This window comes from Dromaius novaehollandiae, chromosome 3, assembly GCF_036370855.1.
Source record: "Dromaius novaehollandiae isolate bDroNov1 chromosome 3, bDroNov1.hap1, whole genome shotgun sequence".
In the NCBI taxonomy this organism is placed as follows: domain Eukaryota; kingdom Metazoa; phylum Chordata; class Aves; order Casuariiformes; family Dromaiidae; genus Dromaius; species Dromaius novaehollandiae.
Window position 1 is genome coordinate 704,296 of NC_088100.1, and position 18,154 is coordinate 722,449.

The 18,154-nt window shown below is 73.2% G+C and overlaps 2 protein-coding genes across 3 annotated transcripts in view; one reads left to right on the top strand and one right to left on the bottom strand.

Moving 5' to 3' along the window:
• HADHB (hydroxyacyl-CoA dehydrogenase trifunctional multienzyme complex subunit beta) overlaps positions 1-18,154 on the top strand; it is a 644,785-nt gene that overhangs the window by 63,376 nt on the left and 563,255 nt on the right. The window lies entirely within an intron of this gene.
• On the bottom strand, positions 1,228-16,527 carry DPYSL5 (dihydropyrimidinase like 5). Of its 2 annotated transcripts, XM_064508176.1 has the most exons (13): positions 16,462-16,527; positions 12,690-12,954; positions 11,040-11,198; positions 8,762-8,941; positions 8,611-8,679; positions 7,553-7,597; positions 7,300-7,375; positions 6,310-6,466; positions 5,193-5,334; positions 4,950-5,092; positions 4,659-4,866; positions 3,985-4,153; positions 1,228-2,156 (listed from the first exon to the last, which is right to left on the bottom strand). In XM_064508176.1, the coding sequence occupies exons 2-13, from the start codon at positions 12,948-12,950 to the stop codon at positions 2,071-2,073; spliced, it is 1,695 nt and encodes a 564-aa protein (XP_064364246.1). In that variant the 5' UTR covers positions 12,951-12,954; positions 16,462-16,527; the 3' UTR covers positions 1,228-2,070. The 2 variants fall into 2 exon arrangements, with proteins under 2 accessions (XP_064364246.1, XP_064364247.1); XM_064508177.1 differs by lacking the exon at positions 3,985-4,153.

Sequence of the window (18,154 nt, forward strand, 5' to 3'; positions counted from 1 at the left end):
GAGACCCCCTGGGACACCCAGCAGCCCCAAACGCCAGACCCCCCGCGCCCGGGACCTCCCCTAGAGCCCCACACCACACTCACACCCCAGAGCCCCTTTGCCCCCCCCACATCCTGCCTGTGCCCTGTCTGCACCCGGAGCCCCCCCCACGCCCCATCTCCACCGTGTGCATCTCAGCAGTGCGTGTGTGCATGCATGTGCACGTGTGTGTGTGTGCATCCCAGCAGTGCATGCGTGCATGCATGTGTGCGTGCATGCATGTGTATGTCAGCAGTGCATGTATGCACATGCCTTTATCTCAGCAGTGCATGCATGCGTGTGTGCATGCGTGTGCATCTCAGCAGTGCATGCGTGCGTGCATGTGTGCATGCATACCAGCAGTGCATGCGTGTATGCACGTGCGTGTGCATGCGTGTGCATCTCAGCAGTGCATGTGTGCATGTGCATGTCCGTGTGCGCACACACGTGTGCACCCGCCTTCGCCCTCCCCGCTGTCACGCCTGCACTAGCGGTGCGGCTGCGCGCGGCTGGCGCTGCTGCGGTTCCCTCTGCCGGGGGGTGGCAGAGCCACCTCCGTGTCCCCACACGCCTGTGTCCCCAGGCAGCCGCTCCGACGCGTGGCTTTGCCCGCTCTCCTGCAGCAGCGGCCGCAGCCAGGGGCCTCTCGCCCCGCGGGTCTGCACGCCGTGGGACGGAGCCGGCCGGGGGGTGCGTGTCCCTGCAACGTGCCCCTCCACGGTGTGCGCGTGTCCTTGCAATGTGACCCCCCCTCCATGCCCGACGCCCGCAAGGCTCGGGAGACGTTTCGGTGCCACCGTGAGCACCGGACGGGCAGCGAGGCAGAGAGGCTGAAGCCGGTGTGTGCACGTGTGTGTGCATGCACATGTGTGTGTGTGCACGTGTGTGTGCACGTGTGTGTGCACGTGTGTGTGTGTGCATCCGTGTGCTCCGGGCTGGCTGCAGCGTGGAGCCCCTTCGCCCCCCCCCAGCTCCTGTCCGCCCGCCCTGGCCCCGGGACGGGGGTGGCTGCAGCCCCCGGGCGGGGGGTGCCCACGCTGGAGGGGGCTGCCCAGGTCCCCAAAGCCCCTCCGTGCCGAGGGAGCCGTAGCAAGAGGGGCGGCACAGCTGGGACACGGTGCACAGAGCGCACGCGGGGAGGGGGCACGGTGCAGAGCCCCGGCGAGCCCCCCCTCCCCGCGCCACCCCCAAGCAGGCAGCGAGGCCGGGCGCTGTGAGAACCGTCTTTAATGAGCAAACAGAAACGCACGGCAGGTTCCTAAAACGGCCAACACGCTACTACCCGGGGGGGCGGGCAGGGCTGCCCGGGGGGCCGGGCCACCGCCGCCGCCGGGACCCCCGGCCGCCCGCCCGCGCGCCTACGGCGACCAACTAGGGGGGAAAAGTGCACAAGTTACATTTCACATTTCACACTACCCCGAAGGAACAAGGCGGAGGAGACGGGAGAGGGGAGCGGGGCCGGGATAGCACCATTGCGTCGGCGGGGCCGAGAGCCCGGGGCCGGGGCCGGAGGGCGGCGGGGATGGAGAGGGCCGGGGCACGCTCCCGGCACGCGTGCACACGCGTGTGCCGCTGGAGACCCCGCGCGCAGGGCCGGGCGCGTGCACGGGGCAGCGGGGAGCCCGCGGCACGGCGCGCGGCGGGTTGCACGCGCGTGTGCAAACGGGCGCCCCCGGGATGGGACGGGCAGGGAGGGGTGGGCCGGGGTCCCCGCTTCTCCCGCTTCTCCCCTAACGCTAGCGACACAAACCACTTCAGATTATTTCCACGTGATGCACAAACAAGTCGAAAAAAGGAAAGGAAAAAAGAAAAATCACTGATCCAAACCCAACGTGCAAACAGAAAAGGGCCGGGGCGGCCCCCCGCCCCGCGCCGGCGGCCCCCCCCCGCCCTGGGCTCGGCTCGGCTCGGCGGCGGCGGCGGCAGCCACGCTGGTGCAGGGCTCGGGCGGCGCGGGGAGCCCCCCCGGGGGGGCCCGGCCGGCCGGCGGCGGGGCGGGGGCGGCGTGGGGCGCAGCGCCCGCGTCCTCAGTTGGGGGACAGGTCGCCGGCTCTACCAAATGCCGCTCGACCGGCCTCCGGGGGGAGCGAGAATCCGGGCCGAAGCTCGCTTTGGAACGTGGTCATCGATCTGAGAACCTGCAAGAGACGGCGGCCGGTCAGGGGGGCATGCGGCACGCAGCAGCGCCCGGCACGGCCGCGCCAGACCCACGGCACCAACGCAGCAGCATCCCCGGGAACGGCCGCAACAGCATCCCTGGGAACGGCCGCGCCAGACCCGTGGGAATGGCTGCACCAGCATCCCCGGGAACGGCCCTGCCAGCATCCTCCTGGGAACGGCCGCACCAGCATCCCCCGGGAATGGCCGCACCAGCATTCCTGGGAACGGCTGCACCAGACCCATGGGAATGGCTGCACCAGCATCCCCCAGGCACCACACCAGCATCCCCCAGGAACGGCACTGCCAGCTTCCCCCCGGGAATGGCCGCGCCAGCATCCCCCGGCAACGGCCACGCCAGACCCACGGCACGGCTGCACCAGCATCCCCGGGAACGGCCGCACCAGCATTCCCGGGAATGGCACTGCCAGCCTCCCCCTGGGAACGGCCGCAACAGCATCCCCCGGGCACGGCCGCGCCAGACCCATGGGCACGGCCACACCAGCATCTCCCTGACACGGCCATGCCAGCATCCCCCGGGCACCACACCAGCATCCCGGGGCACAGCTGCACCAGCATCCCCTGGGAACAGCCACGCCAGCATCCCCAGGAATGGCAGCACCAGCATCCCCCGGGCACGGCCATGCCAGACCCATGGGCACAGCCACACCAGCATCCCCCGGGATCGGCCGCACCAGCATCCCCCGGGAACGGCGGTGCCAGCATCCCTTGTGAACAGCAGCACCAGCATGCCCCAGACACGGCCGCACCAGCGTCCCCCAGGCACCACACCAGCATCCCCCAGGAACGGCCACACCAGCGTCCCCCAGGCACCACACCAGCATCCCCCGGGCACGGCTGCACCAGCATTCCCCGGGAATGGCTGTGCCAGACCCCTGGGAACGGCCGCACCAGCATGCCCTGGGCATGGCCACACCAGACCCACAGGCACGGCCGTGCCAGCATCCCCAGGAATGGCTGCACCAGCATCCCCTGGGAATGGCCACGCCAGCATCCCCCAGGCACAGCAGCACCAGCATCCCCCGGGAACGGCCACGCCAGCATCGGCCATGCCAGCATCCCCCAGGCATGGTTGCACCGGCATCCCCCAGGCACGGCTGCATCAGCATCTCCCGGGATCAGCCGCACCAGCATCCCCCCGGGATCGGCCATGCCAGACCCATGGGAATGGCTGCACCAGCATCGGCCGTGCCAGCATCCCCTGGGCACCACACCAGCATCCCTGGGAACAGCCGCACCAGCATCCCCCAGGAACGGCTGTGCCAGCATCCCTGGGAACGGCCACGCCAGCATCCCCCGGGCACCACACCAGCATCCCCTGGGCACGGCTGCACCGGCAACCCCCGGGCACCACACCATCCCCGGGAACAGTCGCATCCCCGCGGGGCCCCAGCCGCTCCCCCATCCCCACGCAGCCCCTCTCCTCCGCCGGCACCCCCCGGGCACCACCACCAGCCCCACGGGTGCCCCCACGGGACACCCATCTCTGCGCAGCCCCCCCTCCCTGGGTGACCCCCCCAGGGCGACCGGCAGCGGGCGAGGGGGCCGCCCGGCTGTGCCCCCCGGGGGGAAAACAGCCGCGCCGGGGGAGGGGAGGGAGCCCTGCCCCGGTGCACGGGGCCTGGGGGGGGGGCAAGGGCCGGCCCGGCGGGGGGGGGGGGGGGCTGGGAAGCGCCCCGTCCCCGCGTCCCCCCCGCCGCGGCCGCCCCCGCGGGGTGGCTCTGCACCCCGTCGAGGCGCCGCGGCCGGGTGGGCACGCCGGGGCCCCCGCCGCGGCCCCGCTCTTACCGGATAGGCTGAAGCTGGACTCGTGCAGGTCCCTCATGCCCCCGTGCCGCGTGGCCGGCCGCGTGGGCGTATCCGCCAGCGGCGTCCCCGTCTCTTTTTTCCCGGCATGCACGGCCACGGCCACGTCCCCCAGGTACGGGGTGCGATCCACACCCCGGAGCTTTAAACTCTGCCGGAAGGGAGACAAAAGCGGAGCGTGCCGTGAGCCGGGGTGCGGATGGCCGCGACGCGGGAGGCCACGGGGGGCCCTTCCCCGGGAGGACCGGCTCCCCGGGGCCGGCGCGACGGCGGGGACGGGGCGCAGCCGGGGACGCGGGCGGGGGTGGCGGGTGACCGACGGGGCGGCCGGCGGCCCCGTCCCCTGCGGCGGTGCCAAGCCGTGACCCCCCCGGCAGCCAGGCGCGACGCCCGCGCAGGCAAGCGACGCCCCGCGCATCCTCCGCGGCGGCCGGCACGGGGGCACGGAGCGGTCCCGGCGATGCACCGCGGGGCAGCCCCACGGCGGAGACCCCAGCACCCCCAAAGCTCTGCACCACGGCCACCACGCCGGGCTCCTCCATCCTCCTCCTCCTCCCTGCTCCTGCCCGCGGGGACCGCGCCGTGCCCCCGCGGCCCGATGCTCCCCACGCCGCCGCGACCGCCCCGGTCCCCACCGCCGCCGCGTCCCCTCCTACCTTCTCCCGCTGCACCAGCTTCTTGTAGACGGAGTCCGGGAAGGAGCGGAGGGGGCAGAACTTGCCGGTGCCCTCGGCGCACATGAAGACGCCGTTCTCGTAGACCACGCGCCCGCGGCTGATGGTGACCAGGGGCACCCCGTGGCAGCGCATGTTCTCGTACAGGTTGATGTCCCCCCCCTGCACCTGGGTGCTGGCCGAGATGGTCCTGCGCGGGGCGGAGGGGCCGGTGAGGGGGGGGCCCGGCGGCCCCCCCGGCGCCCCCCCCAGCGCCCTCCCGGCCCCGCCTACTTGGTGGCCTCGGGGTCCCACACCACGACGTCGGCGTCGGCCCCGGGGATGATGCGGCCCTTGCGCGGGTACAGGTTGTGGATCTTGGCGGCGTTGGAGCTGGTCACGGCCACGAAGCGGTTCTCGTCCATCTTGCCCCCGACCTGCGGCGGGGAAGGGGCTGAGGCGCAGCAGCCGGAGCAGCCCGCCGCGTCCCGCCCATCCCGGCCGCCCCGGCCCCGCCGGCCCGGGCCACGCACGCACCACGCCTCGCTCCCAGATGATGTTCATGCGGTCCTGCACGCCGCTGACGCCGTGCGGGATCTTGGTGAAGTCCTCCTTGCCCATGGCTTTCTGCTTGGGGCTGAAGGGCCGGTGGTCAGAGGCGACGACGTTCAGCGTGTCGCTGCGGGCAGAGGCGGATGGCGGCAGCGTCACTGCTAGCGGGGATGCACGGCGCCGGGGAGCGCGGCACCCATGCAGCAGGGCACCGGGATGCCCCGGGTGCACAGCACCCATGCAGCAGGGCTCCAGGCAGTGGGATGCCCTGGGTGCATGGCACCGGGGAGCACAGCACCCATGCAGCAGGGCACCGGGATGCCCTGGGTGCACGGCACCCATGCAGCAGGGCTCCAGGGATAAAGATGCCCTTGGTGCATGGCACCCATGCAGCAGGGCTTTGGGCAGTGGGATGCCCCAGGTGCATGGCTCCGGGGAGCGCAGCACCCATGCAGCAGGGCACGGGGATGCCCTGGGTGCACAGCACCCATGCAGCAGGGCTCCAGGCAGTGGGATGCTCCAGGTGCATGGCACCCATGCAGAACAGCTCCAGGGAGCAGGATGCCTCGAGTGCACAGTACCGGGGTGCACAGCACCCATGCAGCAGGGCATGGGGATGCCCCGGGTGCACAGCACCCATGCAGCAGGGCTCTGCGCAGCAGGATGCCCCAGGTACACGGCAGCCATGCAGCAGGGCTGCAGGGAGAAAGATGCCCCGGGTGCATGGCACCCACGCAGCAGGGCTCCAGGCAGTGGGATGCCTCGGGTGCACGGCACCAGGGAGCACAGCACCCACGCAGCAGGGCTCCGGGCAGTGGGATGCCCTGGGTGCATGGCACCCGTGCAGCACAGCTCCAAGGAGTGGGATGCCCCGGATGCACGGTGCCGGCGTGCACGGCACCCATGCAGCAGGGCTCTGGAGAGCAGGATGCTCCAGGTGCACGGCACCCATGCAGCACAGCTCCAAGGAGTGGGATGCCCCGGATGCACGGTGCCGGCGTGCACGGCACCCACGCAGCAGGGCTCCGGGGAGCGGGAAGCCCCGGGTGCATGGCATCCACGCCGCAGGGGGTCCGTGGGGCGCGGGGGGCCGGGGCCTTACTTGGCGAGCAGGCTCATGAGGTAGGCGGAGGTGTTGGTGTCCAGGCGGAGGGGCGGCACGGTGACGTAGGCCGCGGCATGGAACCAGTCCTGGTGGTAGTAGTGCAGCCCGGTGAGCGTGGCGTGCGCCGTGGTCGTCTCCGCGTACACCACCTTCCCTGCCGGGACGGAGGCACGGGCGTGGGTGCGGGCGGGGAGGCGGCAGCGGGCGTGCGAGGGGGGTGTGCAAGCCCGCGGGTGCGAGGGGTGCCGAGCATGCAGCTCTGCACGTGTGTGCTCGCGTGGCTGCGTCCCCACGTCCGCGCTGGCTGCGCGGGCCCGCGGTGCACACACGCATGCAAACGTGCCTGCGTGCAACGCACGCCCCCGTAGCAGCACCGCGCGCTGCTGCTCGCGCACGCGCCTCTTTGCACGAGGGGAGCGCGTGGCGTGATCCCGCGCGTGGCCCGTGTCGGCGCGTGTGTGCCCACGCGTGTGCCCCAGCTGTGCGTGCACACTCACCCGGGTGTGCTGCCACGTCTGCGCGTGTGCCCCACGTCCCTGCGTGTCCCCACGTGCCCTGTGCCCCCGCCCCGTCCCGCGTGTCCCCACGCGCCCCACATGCACGAGGCCCCCATAGGGCGGGGGTCCATAGGGGCTATAGGGGGAGGAGAAGGGGCCGCATAGGCGGGCAGATGGGGGGGGTCTAATGGATGGGCGGGGCCTTGTGGGGGCGGAGCCAGGTCTCACTGCATGGGCGTGGCCATGGGGAGGGGCGGAGCTAGCAGGGCTCATGCTGTAGGGGCAGGGCCCGATGGGCGGGGGGCGTGGTCACATGGAGGGGGTGGAGCTAGGGAGCACATGGGGGTGGGGCCACATGGTGGGCGGGGCTCGGGCTCATTGGGGGCGTGGCTATGGGGCAGGGGCGGAGCTCAGAGGCCGTCCCGGGGGGGGGAAGGGGGCCGCCTGCCCCCCGTCGCCGTGGGTCGCCCCGGCCGCGCCGCCCCCCTACCTTGCATCTTGGCGGCGGCGACCACGTCCCCCGCCGACATGCTGGAGACGTTCACCAGGTAGACGGGGCAGTGGGTCTGCGGGCAGCGGCGTCAGTGCCGCCCGCCCCACGGCGCCGTGGGGCCGGGACCCCGGCGCACCCCTCGTGCCGTGGGGCGAGCGCGCCGCGTCGCGGGCGGCAGGGCCCCACGGCGGGGTGCAGGGGCGGGCGCTGCACCGGGGGGCTCGGCCGCGCGCGGCGCGGGGGGACTCACCCTGTTGGCAATGGTGATGACGCGGTGCGTGGCCTCGGCCTCCAGCTGCGGGGAGAGCGGGCGCTGAGCCGCCGGGCACGGAGCGGCATGGCGCGGCACGGCACGGCACGGCACGGCCACCGCGGCGCGGCGCAGGGTCAGGCCCCGCTGGGCCAAGCTGGGGCCAGCGCGCAGGATGCGGTGCATGGATGGGCGTGCAGGTGGGTGCATGAGTGGGTGCATGGACGGGTGTGCAGGTGGGTGCACGAGTGGGTGCATGGATGGGCGTGCAGGTGGGTGCACGAGTGGGTGCACGGACGAGTGTGCGGGTGGGTGCACGAGTGGGTGCTTGGATGGCCACAGATTGATGCACGGACGGGCGTGCAGGTGGGTGCACGAGTGGGTGCACAGATGGCTACAGACCGGTGCACGGACAGGCATGCAGGTGGGTGCACGAGTGGGCGCATGGACGGGCGTGCAGGTGGGTGCACAAGTGGGTGCACGGACAGCTGCAGATTGGTGCACGGACCAGCATGCAGGTGGTTGCACGAGTGGGTGCATGGATGGGTGTGCAGGTGGGTGCACGAGTGGGTGCATGGACGGGTGTGCAGGTGGGTGCACGAGTGGGTGCATGGACGGCTGCAGACCGGTGCACGGACGGGTGTGCAGGTGGGTGCACGAGTGGGTGCTTGGACGGGTGTGCAGGCGGGTGCACGAGTGGGTGCAGGTGGGTGCACGAGTGGGTGCATGGACGGCTGCAGACCAGTGCACGGACGGGTGTGCAGGTGGGTGCACGAGTGGGTGCATGGACAGCTGCAGATTGGTGCATGGATGGGCGTGCAGGTGGGTGCACAAGTGGGTGCAGGGACGGGCGTGCAGGTGGGTGCACGAGTGGGTGCATGGACGGGTGCACAGGTGGTTGCACGAGTGGGTGCATGGACGGCTGCAGACCGGTGCACGGACGGGTGTGCGGGTGGGTGCACGAGTGGGTGCATGGACGGGGGTGCAGGTGGGTGCACGAGTGGGTGCAGGCTGTGGGGAGGGTCCCGTCCGCGCCACCAACGCCGGCCGCGACCTACCTCCTCCGGCCGGCTGATCTCGATGCCCTCGGGCCCCGTGATGCCCAGATCCAGCGCCTCCTTGGCTCCCTGCGGAAGGGGGGTTAGGCTGGGAGCCGTGCGGGCGAGCGGGCCCGGCCGGGTGCCCCCCCGCGCCCCCCCCGCCGCTCACCTCGGCCACCAGCTCGCCGTTCTCGGCGTGCACACGGGCGATGGCACCGAAGTCGCGGCAGGCGCGGAAGACCTGGTAGAGCTCGCTGTCCCGCAGCATGTACAGGTCCTTGTAGGTCATGAACATCTGGAAGGAGTTCACCCCCTTCTCCCGCACCAGCGTCTCCATCTCCGCCTTCACCTGCGTGGGGGGGGCCCCGGGTCAGCGCGGCCGGGGCACCGTGGCGCTGGTCAAGGTGCCCCGCCATGGGGCAGGAGGGGGGGGACTCGCTCCCCCTCCGTGGGGCAGGCACGGGGTGGCATGCCCCCTCCATGGGCTTGGCGTGGGGCAAGGTGCCCCTCCATGGGGCAGGCATGGGGTGAGGTGCCCCCCTCCATAGGGCGGGCCCAGGGTGAGACGCTCCCCTCCCATGGGGCAGATATGGGGCAAGGTGCCCCCCTCCATGGGGCAGGCCCAGGGTGAGATGCCTCCACCGATGGGGCAGGTATGGGGTGAGGTGCCCCCCTCCATGGGGCAGGCCCAGGGTGAGATGCCCCCACCGATGGGGCAGGTATGGGGCGAGGTGCCCCCCTCCATGGGGCAGGCCCAGGGTGAGATGCCCCCCTTGCATGTGGCAGGTATGGGGCGAGGTGCTCCCCTCCATGGGGCAGGCCCAGGGTGAGATCCCCCCCCCGATGGGGCAGGTATGGGGCGAGTTGCCCCCCTCCATGGGGCAGGCCCAGGGTGAGATGCCCCCCCCCATGTGGCAGGTATGGGGCAAGGTGCCCCCCTCCATGGGGCAGGCCCAGGGTGAGATGCCCCCCCCCATGTGGCAGGTATGGGGCAAGGTGCCCCCCTCCATGGGGCAGGCCCAGGGTGAGATGCCCCCCCCATGGGGCAGGTATGGGACGAGGTGCCCCCCTCCATGGGGCAGGCACAGGGGCCGGTGCGACATCGGTGCACAACCCTGGGGGGATTTGGGGGGGTGACACGCAGCGGGGCACAGCGGCATTTTAGCACTGGTCACCAGCATTCGGGTCGGGGACCGGTCCCGGCCGGGCGCCCGCGGTGCCAGGCGCTGCACGGCCAGCAGCCCCCGGGGGGGGCACGGCGCTGGGAGCCCTCCCGCCGCCGGGAGCTCAGCCCCGCGGGGTGATCCCGGATAAAGGCAGCTCAAAAGGGAGCCGGGGGCTAGCGCCAAACAACCCAAACAAGCGGCTAATGGGATCAGCGGGCCCAGGCAGGCGGCGGCGGGGCCGGGCAGGAATTAGCCCCGGCTGCGGCAGCTGTTAGCCGGCCGCCCACGGCCCCAGCTCCCTCCTTGCCGCGGGGATGATGGTGATGCCGTGCTCCCGAGGATGCTGTGCTCCCGGGGGATGCTGTGCCGGCCAGGGATGCTGAGCTGGCTGGGGGATGCCGTGCTCCCAGGGATGCCGTGCTCCCGGGGATGCTGAGCTGCCCAGGGGATGCTGTGCTGGCCGGGGATGCCGAGCTAGTGGGGGATGCTGCATTGCCCAGGGATGCTGTGCTGGCCAGGGATGCTGCGTTCCTGCGGATGCCGCACTGCCGGGGATGCTGCGCTCCCAAGGATGCTGCACTGGCTGGGGATGCTGCACTGGCCCAGGATGCTGTGCTGGCTGGGGATGTTGCGCTGCTTGGGGATGCTGCGCTGGCCAGGGATGCTGTGCTACCCAGGGATTCTGAGCTGCCCAGGGATGCTGCGTTCCTGGGGATGCCGCACTGCCAGGGATGCTGCACTGCCCGGGGATGCTGCGCTGCTCAGGGATGCTGCGCTGCTCAGGGATGCTGCGCTCCCGGGAATGCCGCACTGCCCAGGGATGCCGCACTGCCTGGGAATATTGTGTGCCCAGGGATGCCGCACTGCCGGGGATGCTGCGCTCCCAAGGATGCTGCACTGGCTGGGCATGCTGCACTGGCCGAGGATGCTGTGCTCCTGGGGATGCTGCGCTGGCCGGGGATGCTGTGCTACCCAGGGATTCTGAGCTGCCCAGGGATGCTGCATTCCTGGGGATGCCGCACTGCCAGGGATGCTGTGCCGGCCCAGTGACGCTGCGCTCCCAGGGATGCTGCGCTGCTCAGGGATGCTGCCCTCCCAGGGATGCTGCACTCCCAGGGATGCCGCACTGCCTGTGGATGCTGCGCTGCCCAGGGATGCCGCACTGCCTGGGAATATTGTGTGCCCAGGGATGCCGCACTGCCCGGGAATGCCACGCTGCCCGGGAATGTTGCGCGCCCAGGGATGCCGCAGTGCCCGGGATGCCCCCAGCGCCAGACTCACCTTGGGCGCCCACCAAGTGATGCCCATGTGCAGGGCGTAGTCGCAGCACACCTTGGGGTCAGCCAGGCTGCGGCACTTCTCGTAGGCGTCCAGCAGCGAGGTCTCCTTGTCGGGCAGCACGTGGCCGATGATCATCGTCGTCCCTCCCACCAGGGCTGCCTGCGGGCGACAGGCGTCAGCGGCGCCCACCGAGCTGGTCCCCGGGCGAACGACCCCCGGGGCCGGCTGTGCCCCCCATGCCGTGGGGCAGCGCTCACCCTCCCGAGCCCTGCTCACCCCCGAGCAGCCGGCCCGGCCCGGGCTCTTTGCACCGCGGTGGCCGCACCCGGCGGAGCTGTGCGGGACCCCCACGGTGGCCAGGGCCAGGCGGGGATCTGGGCTCTGTGCACACGCAGGGACCCCCCACCTCAGCCCCATGGGTGCAAACTGACCCACGCAGCGCCCTGGCCTTGCCCGCAGCTGCCCCATTGCAGGAGCGCGTTGGGGCGCAGTGCACGCCGGGGAGCCCGGGCACCGTCTGCCGCCCCTTCCCAGCACCCTGCTCGCTGCGTTTGGGGTGTCGGGGTGCTGCCCTACACGGGCCTGGGCACAAAGTCCCTGCAAACCCCCCCCCGCACTGCATCCCCGGCACGGGCAGGATGAGGCCGGCAGGACCCGAGCGGGGACGGGGCTGCCCGGACCCCGCTGCCCCCCCGGCACGGCGCGCGTGGGCAGCAGGGCGAGAGCCGCGGCGCCCCGGCGGCGTCCCCGGCTCACCCGGCCCGGCTAATCCCCAAAGCTCCTTTACCCACCCGCCCTGGCAGGCTGCCGCGGGCTGGCCGAGCCGGGGCTGGGCGCCGGGCTCAGCCACAGCCCTGGCCCTCCTTGGCACGTCGCCGCGGCCCTCCGGCCCCTCGCCGCGCCGCCCCTTTGCCGCAGCACCGCGCCGGAGCCCCCCCGTCCCGGGGATGCTGCGCTCCCGCCGCGGGGCTCGGCGCCCCGGAGCCAGGCACGGCCGGCGCTGCACAAAGGCTGCTCTGTGCGGGCTGCGGTGCCAGGCGGCCCGGGGACGAGGCGGCACTGGCCCCCGGGGCGCCGGCGGGCAGCGGCACCCGGCACTGCAGAGAACACACGCGTGCCGCGGCAGGACAGGGGCTGCAGCACCGTTCCTGGCGATGCACGGCCCCGCGCACCGCTGTCCCTGCCTCGCGCGCGAGCTCTGCGCTGGAGCAGGGGCTGATGCTGCTGGCCATCAGCGCGGCCCAGGAGGAGGTTTTCCTTGGTGCAAAAAGCTGCCCCGGCTGCAAAGAGCATCTCCGCAAAAGCATCGGAGCCCAGCAGTGCCCGCGGGTCCCGGGCAGGCACAAAGTGCTGCTGCTGCAGCCGCTCGCTCTGCGCCGCAGCGGCCCGGCGGCACCCGGGACCGGCAGCCAGCCCGGCCGGGCACGGGAGCCGGCCCCTGAGACGAGAGGCTAATCTGCCGCAAAACAGGGCAGCTTTAAATAGCTGCCCCGTGTCACTGGACAGCCTCGCCGGGCGCGCTGCGATTCGGCTCGGCGGCTCCTTGCAGGCACCGCTCGGCGGGTGCAACGGGGCGCTCCCGCGCTTGCAGCCCCGCCGCACTGCTCGTCCCTGCCACCCGCTGCCCGGCGCCAGCCAGCCCGGCGGTACCTTGGTGCCGTGGTAGAAGTCGTCCACGCAGGTGGCGTTCATGAAGGTCTGGTGGAAGTGGGTGCTGGTGTCGATGCCGCCGGGGATGACGAGCTTGCTGGTGGCGTCGATGACCTTGGCGCCGCCGGGGATCATGAGCTCGCGGCCCACTTGCTGGATGATGCCGTTCTCGATGTAGACGTCCGCCTCCAGCGTGCAGTCGTCGTTCACCACCTTCCCCCCCTTGATGAGGATCCGCATCGTGGCCGCGTTGGCCAGCATGGCTCTGCAAGGGCACAAGGGGCCGGGAGGGGAGGCGCGAGCTCGGGTGCCGCCGTGCCGCCAGCTCATGCATCCCTCGCCCCGCTCCGGCCGGCGGAGCTTCCCCAGACGAGATCCATAATTCATCCGGGAGATGAAGGTCAAACGCGATCGACCCGCCCGAGCACGGCACCGGCACGCACAAGCCGCACAGCTGCCTGGGGCAGCGCGTCCCGCTGAGGCTGGGCCACACGGCAGGCCAGGGCCCCGCGCAGACCCACGGGCCCTCCCCAGGCACGCAGCCCCGTGCCCGCCCCTGCTCTGCCCCCCCCATCACCCTGCAGCCAGGCAGCCTCAGAAACATGGGGCAACAGAGGCTCTGACGGCTCCCTGCTGCAGAGACCCCACTGCATGGACCCCATTGCAGAGACCCCGCTGCATGGGCCCCACTGCATGGACTTCAGCCACAGAGACCCCCCTGTGTGGACCCCATTGCATGGATCCCTGCTTCAGAGACCCTGCTGCATGGACCCCAGCCACAGAGACCCTGCTGCATGGATCCCAGCCACAGAGACCCCCCTGCGTGGACCCCGTTGCATGCACCCCACTGCATGGGCCCCAGCTGCAGAGACCCCACTGCATGGACCCCAGCTGCAGAGACCCCGCTGCATGGGCCCCGCTGCATGGACCTCTGCTGCAGAGACCTTGCTGCATGGACCCCGCTGCATGGACCCTAGCTGCAGAGACCCCCACTGCAGAGACCCCCTTGCATGGACCCCACTGCATGGACTCCGCTGCATGGGCCCCAGCCGCAGAGACCCCATTGCATGGACCCCAGCTGCAGAGACCCCAGCTGCATGGATCCCAGCCGCAGAGACCCCCCTGCGTGGACCCCATTGCATGGACCCCATTGCATGGGCTCCAGCTGCAGAGACCCCGCTGCATGGGCCCCACTGCATGGACCTCTAGCGCATGGACCCCTGCCGCAGAGACCCCACTGCATGGACCCTGCTGCACGGACCCCAGCTGCACGGACTCCTGCTGCAGAGACCCCCCTGTGTGGACCCCGCTGCGTGGACCCCGCTGCGTGGACCCCAGCCCACGGTGCTGCGTGCCCGCGGCGCGGGGCCGTGCTCGGCGCAGCCAGGCAGCGCTGCCTCCCTCCCCTCAAAGGCGGTGGCACACGCGTGCACGGCACGTGGCTGCCCGGCATCGCCGGCACGGCGGTGGGTCGCGGCCCGCGGCGGCTCGGGGGCCGGCCCGCGCCAAGCAGCCCCCCGCTGTGCAGGGCCCCCACGGGCAGGGGGAGCGGCTCCCTCCCAGGCTGGGGGGCTGCCCCACGGAGACCCCCCCACGCGCCAGCGATTCCCAGCCAAGCAAATGGCTCCGCGGCGGCGCCGGCGCCCGACGGCAGCTGCGCATTCCCGGCGCGGCGGGGAGCGGGGCGGCCGGCTGGGGGGCACCGGGCAGCTGCTCTCCCCGCGGGGGGGGGGCCCACGGCTTGCAAACGTAGCCCCCGGCCCCTGCTCGGCGCCGCCAGGGATGCTTCACCCACGCCAAGGCGACGCGGCCGCTCTCGGCCCGTGGGGTCCCGCTGCGGAGCGGCGGCGTGGGAGGCCGAGGCCGGGTGCCACCAGCCCCGCGTGGGATACGGGGGGGGGGGGGGGGGGGGGGCAGCCCCGCGTGGGCTGCGTGCACGTGCCGGACAGGCTCGCCGCAGCCTCTGCAGGGCCCGGGGCGCTTGCTGCTCGCCCCCGCGCGCCAGCCCCTCCGCTCCCCCCTCCGCGGCCTCGCCGGGCCCCGGGCAGGCAGCGAGCCGTGCCGTGCCGTGCCGTGCCGAGCAGCGCGGCCCCCCCGCGCCAGCGGCTCAGCCCCCGCCTTTGTGCCGCCCGGCGGAGCCGCATTGTGTGGAGGGGCTGCAGCAGCGGCCGGGGGCCCACCCGAGCCCTGCAGCAGCCGGGCGGTGCAAGGGGGCCCTGCAAGCCTGCGGTGATGGGGGCGGAGGCCGTGCGCCCCACGGCGACCCCCACGCGCGGGGGGCACAGCCTGGGGCCGAGCGGGGCCGGGGATGCACGGGGATGCCCCGGTCCCGCGGGCACCTTGGCGCGCCGCCGTGCTCCCCGCACGCCGTGCACCAGGCCTGGCCACACCCGAGCGAGCGACGGGCGCGCGCTGCATCGCAGCGGCACCGGGCTGCGGCCGCATCCCGCCCCAGGCTGCTGCAGGGACCCCTCCCGTGGCAGCAGGCCGGGTCCCCGTCCGAGGCGGGCTCCGCGCGTGCACCGGAGCCGCCGGGTGCTGCCTGCCCTCCCCGGGGTGCCGGCTCCGCTGGTGACCCCTGCCAGGCCGCCGGGCAGGGTGGGTGGCTCCGCTGGGGTGCCCGGGCGGAGGGCTGGACCCGCCTGCCCCAGGGCGCGGAGCTGGGCTGGGCACAGCCCTGATGTGGGGCAGGGGGCTCGGGGCAAGGCGCAGCCCCAATGTGGGGCAGGGGGCTCGGGGCAGGGCGCAGCCCTGCCGCGGGGTGCAGGGAGGCTCGATGCAAGGTGCAACCCTGCTGTGGGGCGCAGGGGGCTCGGGGCAAGGCGCAGCCCTGGTGTGGGGCGCAGGGGGGCTCGGGGCAGGGTGCAGCCCCGGTGTGGGGTGCAGCCCCGGTGTGGGGTGCAGGGGGGGCTCATTGCAAGGTGCAGCCCCGCTGTGGGGTGCAGCCCTGGCACAGGGTGCAGCGACGCTCGATGCAAGGTGCAGCCCCGCTGCAGGGCGCAGCCCCGGCTCGGCGCAGCCCCGGCTCGGTGCAGGGCGGCTCGGTGCAGGGCGCAGCCCCGGCTCGGTGCAGGGCGGCTCGGTGCAGGGCGCAGCCCCGGCTCGGTGCAGGGCGGCTCGGTGCAGGGCGGCTCGGTGCAGGGCGCAGCCCCGGCTCGGTGCAGGGCGCAGCCCCGGCGCGGTGCGGCCCCGGCGCGGCCCCGCAGACAAAGCGCGGTGCCGCCGCCCAGCACAAAGAGGCCGCACCGAGCCGGGGCGGGGCCGCCCGGGAGCGCCCCGCCGAACAATGGCCCGGTCCCGCGGGACCCGCGCCCGCACCTGCCGCAGCCCCGCCGGCCCCGGCGCCGCCGCGCTCCCCGCCCCGCGCACCTGCTGCTCCGCGCCCGGTCGCGACACGGCGCCGCCGGGGCAGCCGCGCCCGCCGGGGCGGAGCAGTCCCCTCGCGACCCCTCCGCGCTGCGGCGAGCCCCCCCCCGCCATACTTCGGGCTGTCGCGACGCCGCGGCCCTGTCGCGATAGGCGACCCGCAGTACGTCGGCGGGGGCGGCACGCGGATCTTCGCCGCCGCGATACCCCCCCCCCGCGAGGCGCCCCCGCGGGGGTGGAGGGACTGGCTGCCCGAGAGTGTCGCGACACCCCCGCCTGTCGCGACACCCGCACCTGTCGCGATGGCCCCACCCGTCGCGATAGAGCCCCGACAAGCCAGGTCCGGGCGGGCGCCGCCCTGCCCTGCCCCTCCCCGCCCCGCCCTGTCCCCGGTGCCCGGCGGTACCTCCCGCTCCGCTCCCGCTCCGGCTGCGCCCGCCGCACTCCCCGTCCGCGATCGCCTCTCACCCTAACCTGCGCGGCGGGGGCGGGGCCTCGCCGCCGTCTCGGCCAATCGCCGCCCGCGCCGCGCGCCGGGGGCGGGGCCGGGCCCCCAGCAGGGTCGGCTGCGCGGGGCCGGCGGCTCGCCTGAGTGACGGGCGGGAGGGGGCGGGGCCGGCCCGGGGGCGGGGGGCGGGGCCGGCCCCTTAAACCACGCCCCCCGCGGCCACCTGCCCGCCCGGGGTTGCCATGGCGACGGGGACCCGCACAAAGGCGGCGGGGCGGGGCGGGGCCCGCATCGACCTCCCCTCCGCGGCCTGGGAGCCCCCAGTGCACCCCCACTGCACCCCCCCCCCCACATTGCACCATCGCTGCACCCCCCACTACACCCCCCCCACTGCATCCCCATTGCACCCCGGGAGCCCGCACTGCACCCCCCACTGCACCCCAGGAGTCCCCACTGCACCCCCACTGCATCCCCATTGCACCCCGGGAGCCCGCACTGCACCCCCCACTGCACCCCAGGAGTCCCCACTGCACCCCCCGCACCCTGGGAGTCCCCACTGCACCCCCACTGCACCCCCCACTGCACCCCAGGAGTCCCCACTGCACCCCCCGCACCCTGGGAGTCCCCACTGCACCCCCCACTGCACCCCCACTGCACCCCCACTGCACCCCAGGAGTCTCCACTGCACCCCCACTGCACCCTCCATTGCACCCCGGGAGTCTCCACTGCACCCCCACTGCACCCCCCACTGCACCCTCCACTGCACCCCCCACTGCACCCCCCACTGCACCCCGGGAGTCTCCACTGCACCCCCCGCACCCTGGGAGTCCCCACTGCACCCCCCACTGCACCCCCACTGCACCCCCACTGCACCCCAGGAGTCTCCACTGCACCCCCACTGCACCCTCCATTGCACCCCGGGAGTCTCCACTGCACCCCCACTGCACCCCCCACTGCACCCTCCACTGCACCCCCCACTGCACCTCCCACTGCACCCCGGGAGTCTCCACTGCACCCCCCCGCTGTACCCCCCCGCTACACCCCGGCCCGCTGCACCCTGGGAGCTCCTGCTGTGCCCCCGCTGCACCCCCACTGTGCCCTGCAAGCCCCCACTGCACCCTGTGCCCCCCCACTGAATGCCCTCTGCACCTCTGCTGCACCCCCCCGCTGCACCCTGAGAGCCCTCACTGCGCCCCCCCCCCCACTGCCCCCTGAGACCCCCATCGCACTCCTTCCTGCACCCTGGGAGCCTCTACTGCACCCCCCCCTGCACCCCCCGCTGTGCCTCCCACTGCAGCTCCACTGCACCCTGGGACCCCCCACTGCATCCTCCCCCCATAGCTCCCATCCCACCTCCCCACATCCTGGGACTGACCACTGCACCCCCACTGCACCCCCGCCTTCACCCTCACACCTCCCACTGCACCCCCCCCAGTGCACCCTGAGACCCCCCACTGCACCCCCATCGCATCCCCCTACCCTGGGACCCCCCATTGCACCCAGCGCCCCTTCGCTGCACCCACTGCCTGGGCACTGCCCAGTGCCCAGCAGAGCCCAGCACCCAGGAGCCAGCAGCGCCCAGCAGCGCCCAGTGCCCAGTGCCCAGGAGCACCCAGCACAGCCCAGCACAGCCCAGCAGCACCCAGTAGTG

Excerpts from the sequence above, each read along its gene's own strand:
- DPYSL5 (XM_064508176.1), bottom strand. The coding sequence starts at position 12,950 with ATGCTGGCCAACGCGGCCACGATGCGGATCCTCATCAAGGGGGGGAAG. Across the intron at positions 11,199-12,689 it reads ACTTCTACCACGGCACCAAG|GCAGCCCTGGTGGGAGGGAC; the intron begins GTACCGCCGGGC and ends TGTCGCCCGCAG. Across the intron at positions 5,093-5,192 it reads TCATCTGGGAGCGAGGCGTG|GTCGGGGGCAAGATGGACGA; the intron begins GTGCGTGCGTGG and ends TCCCCGCCGCAG.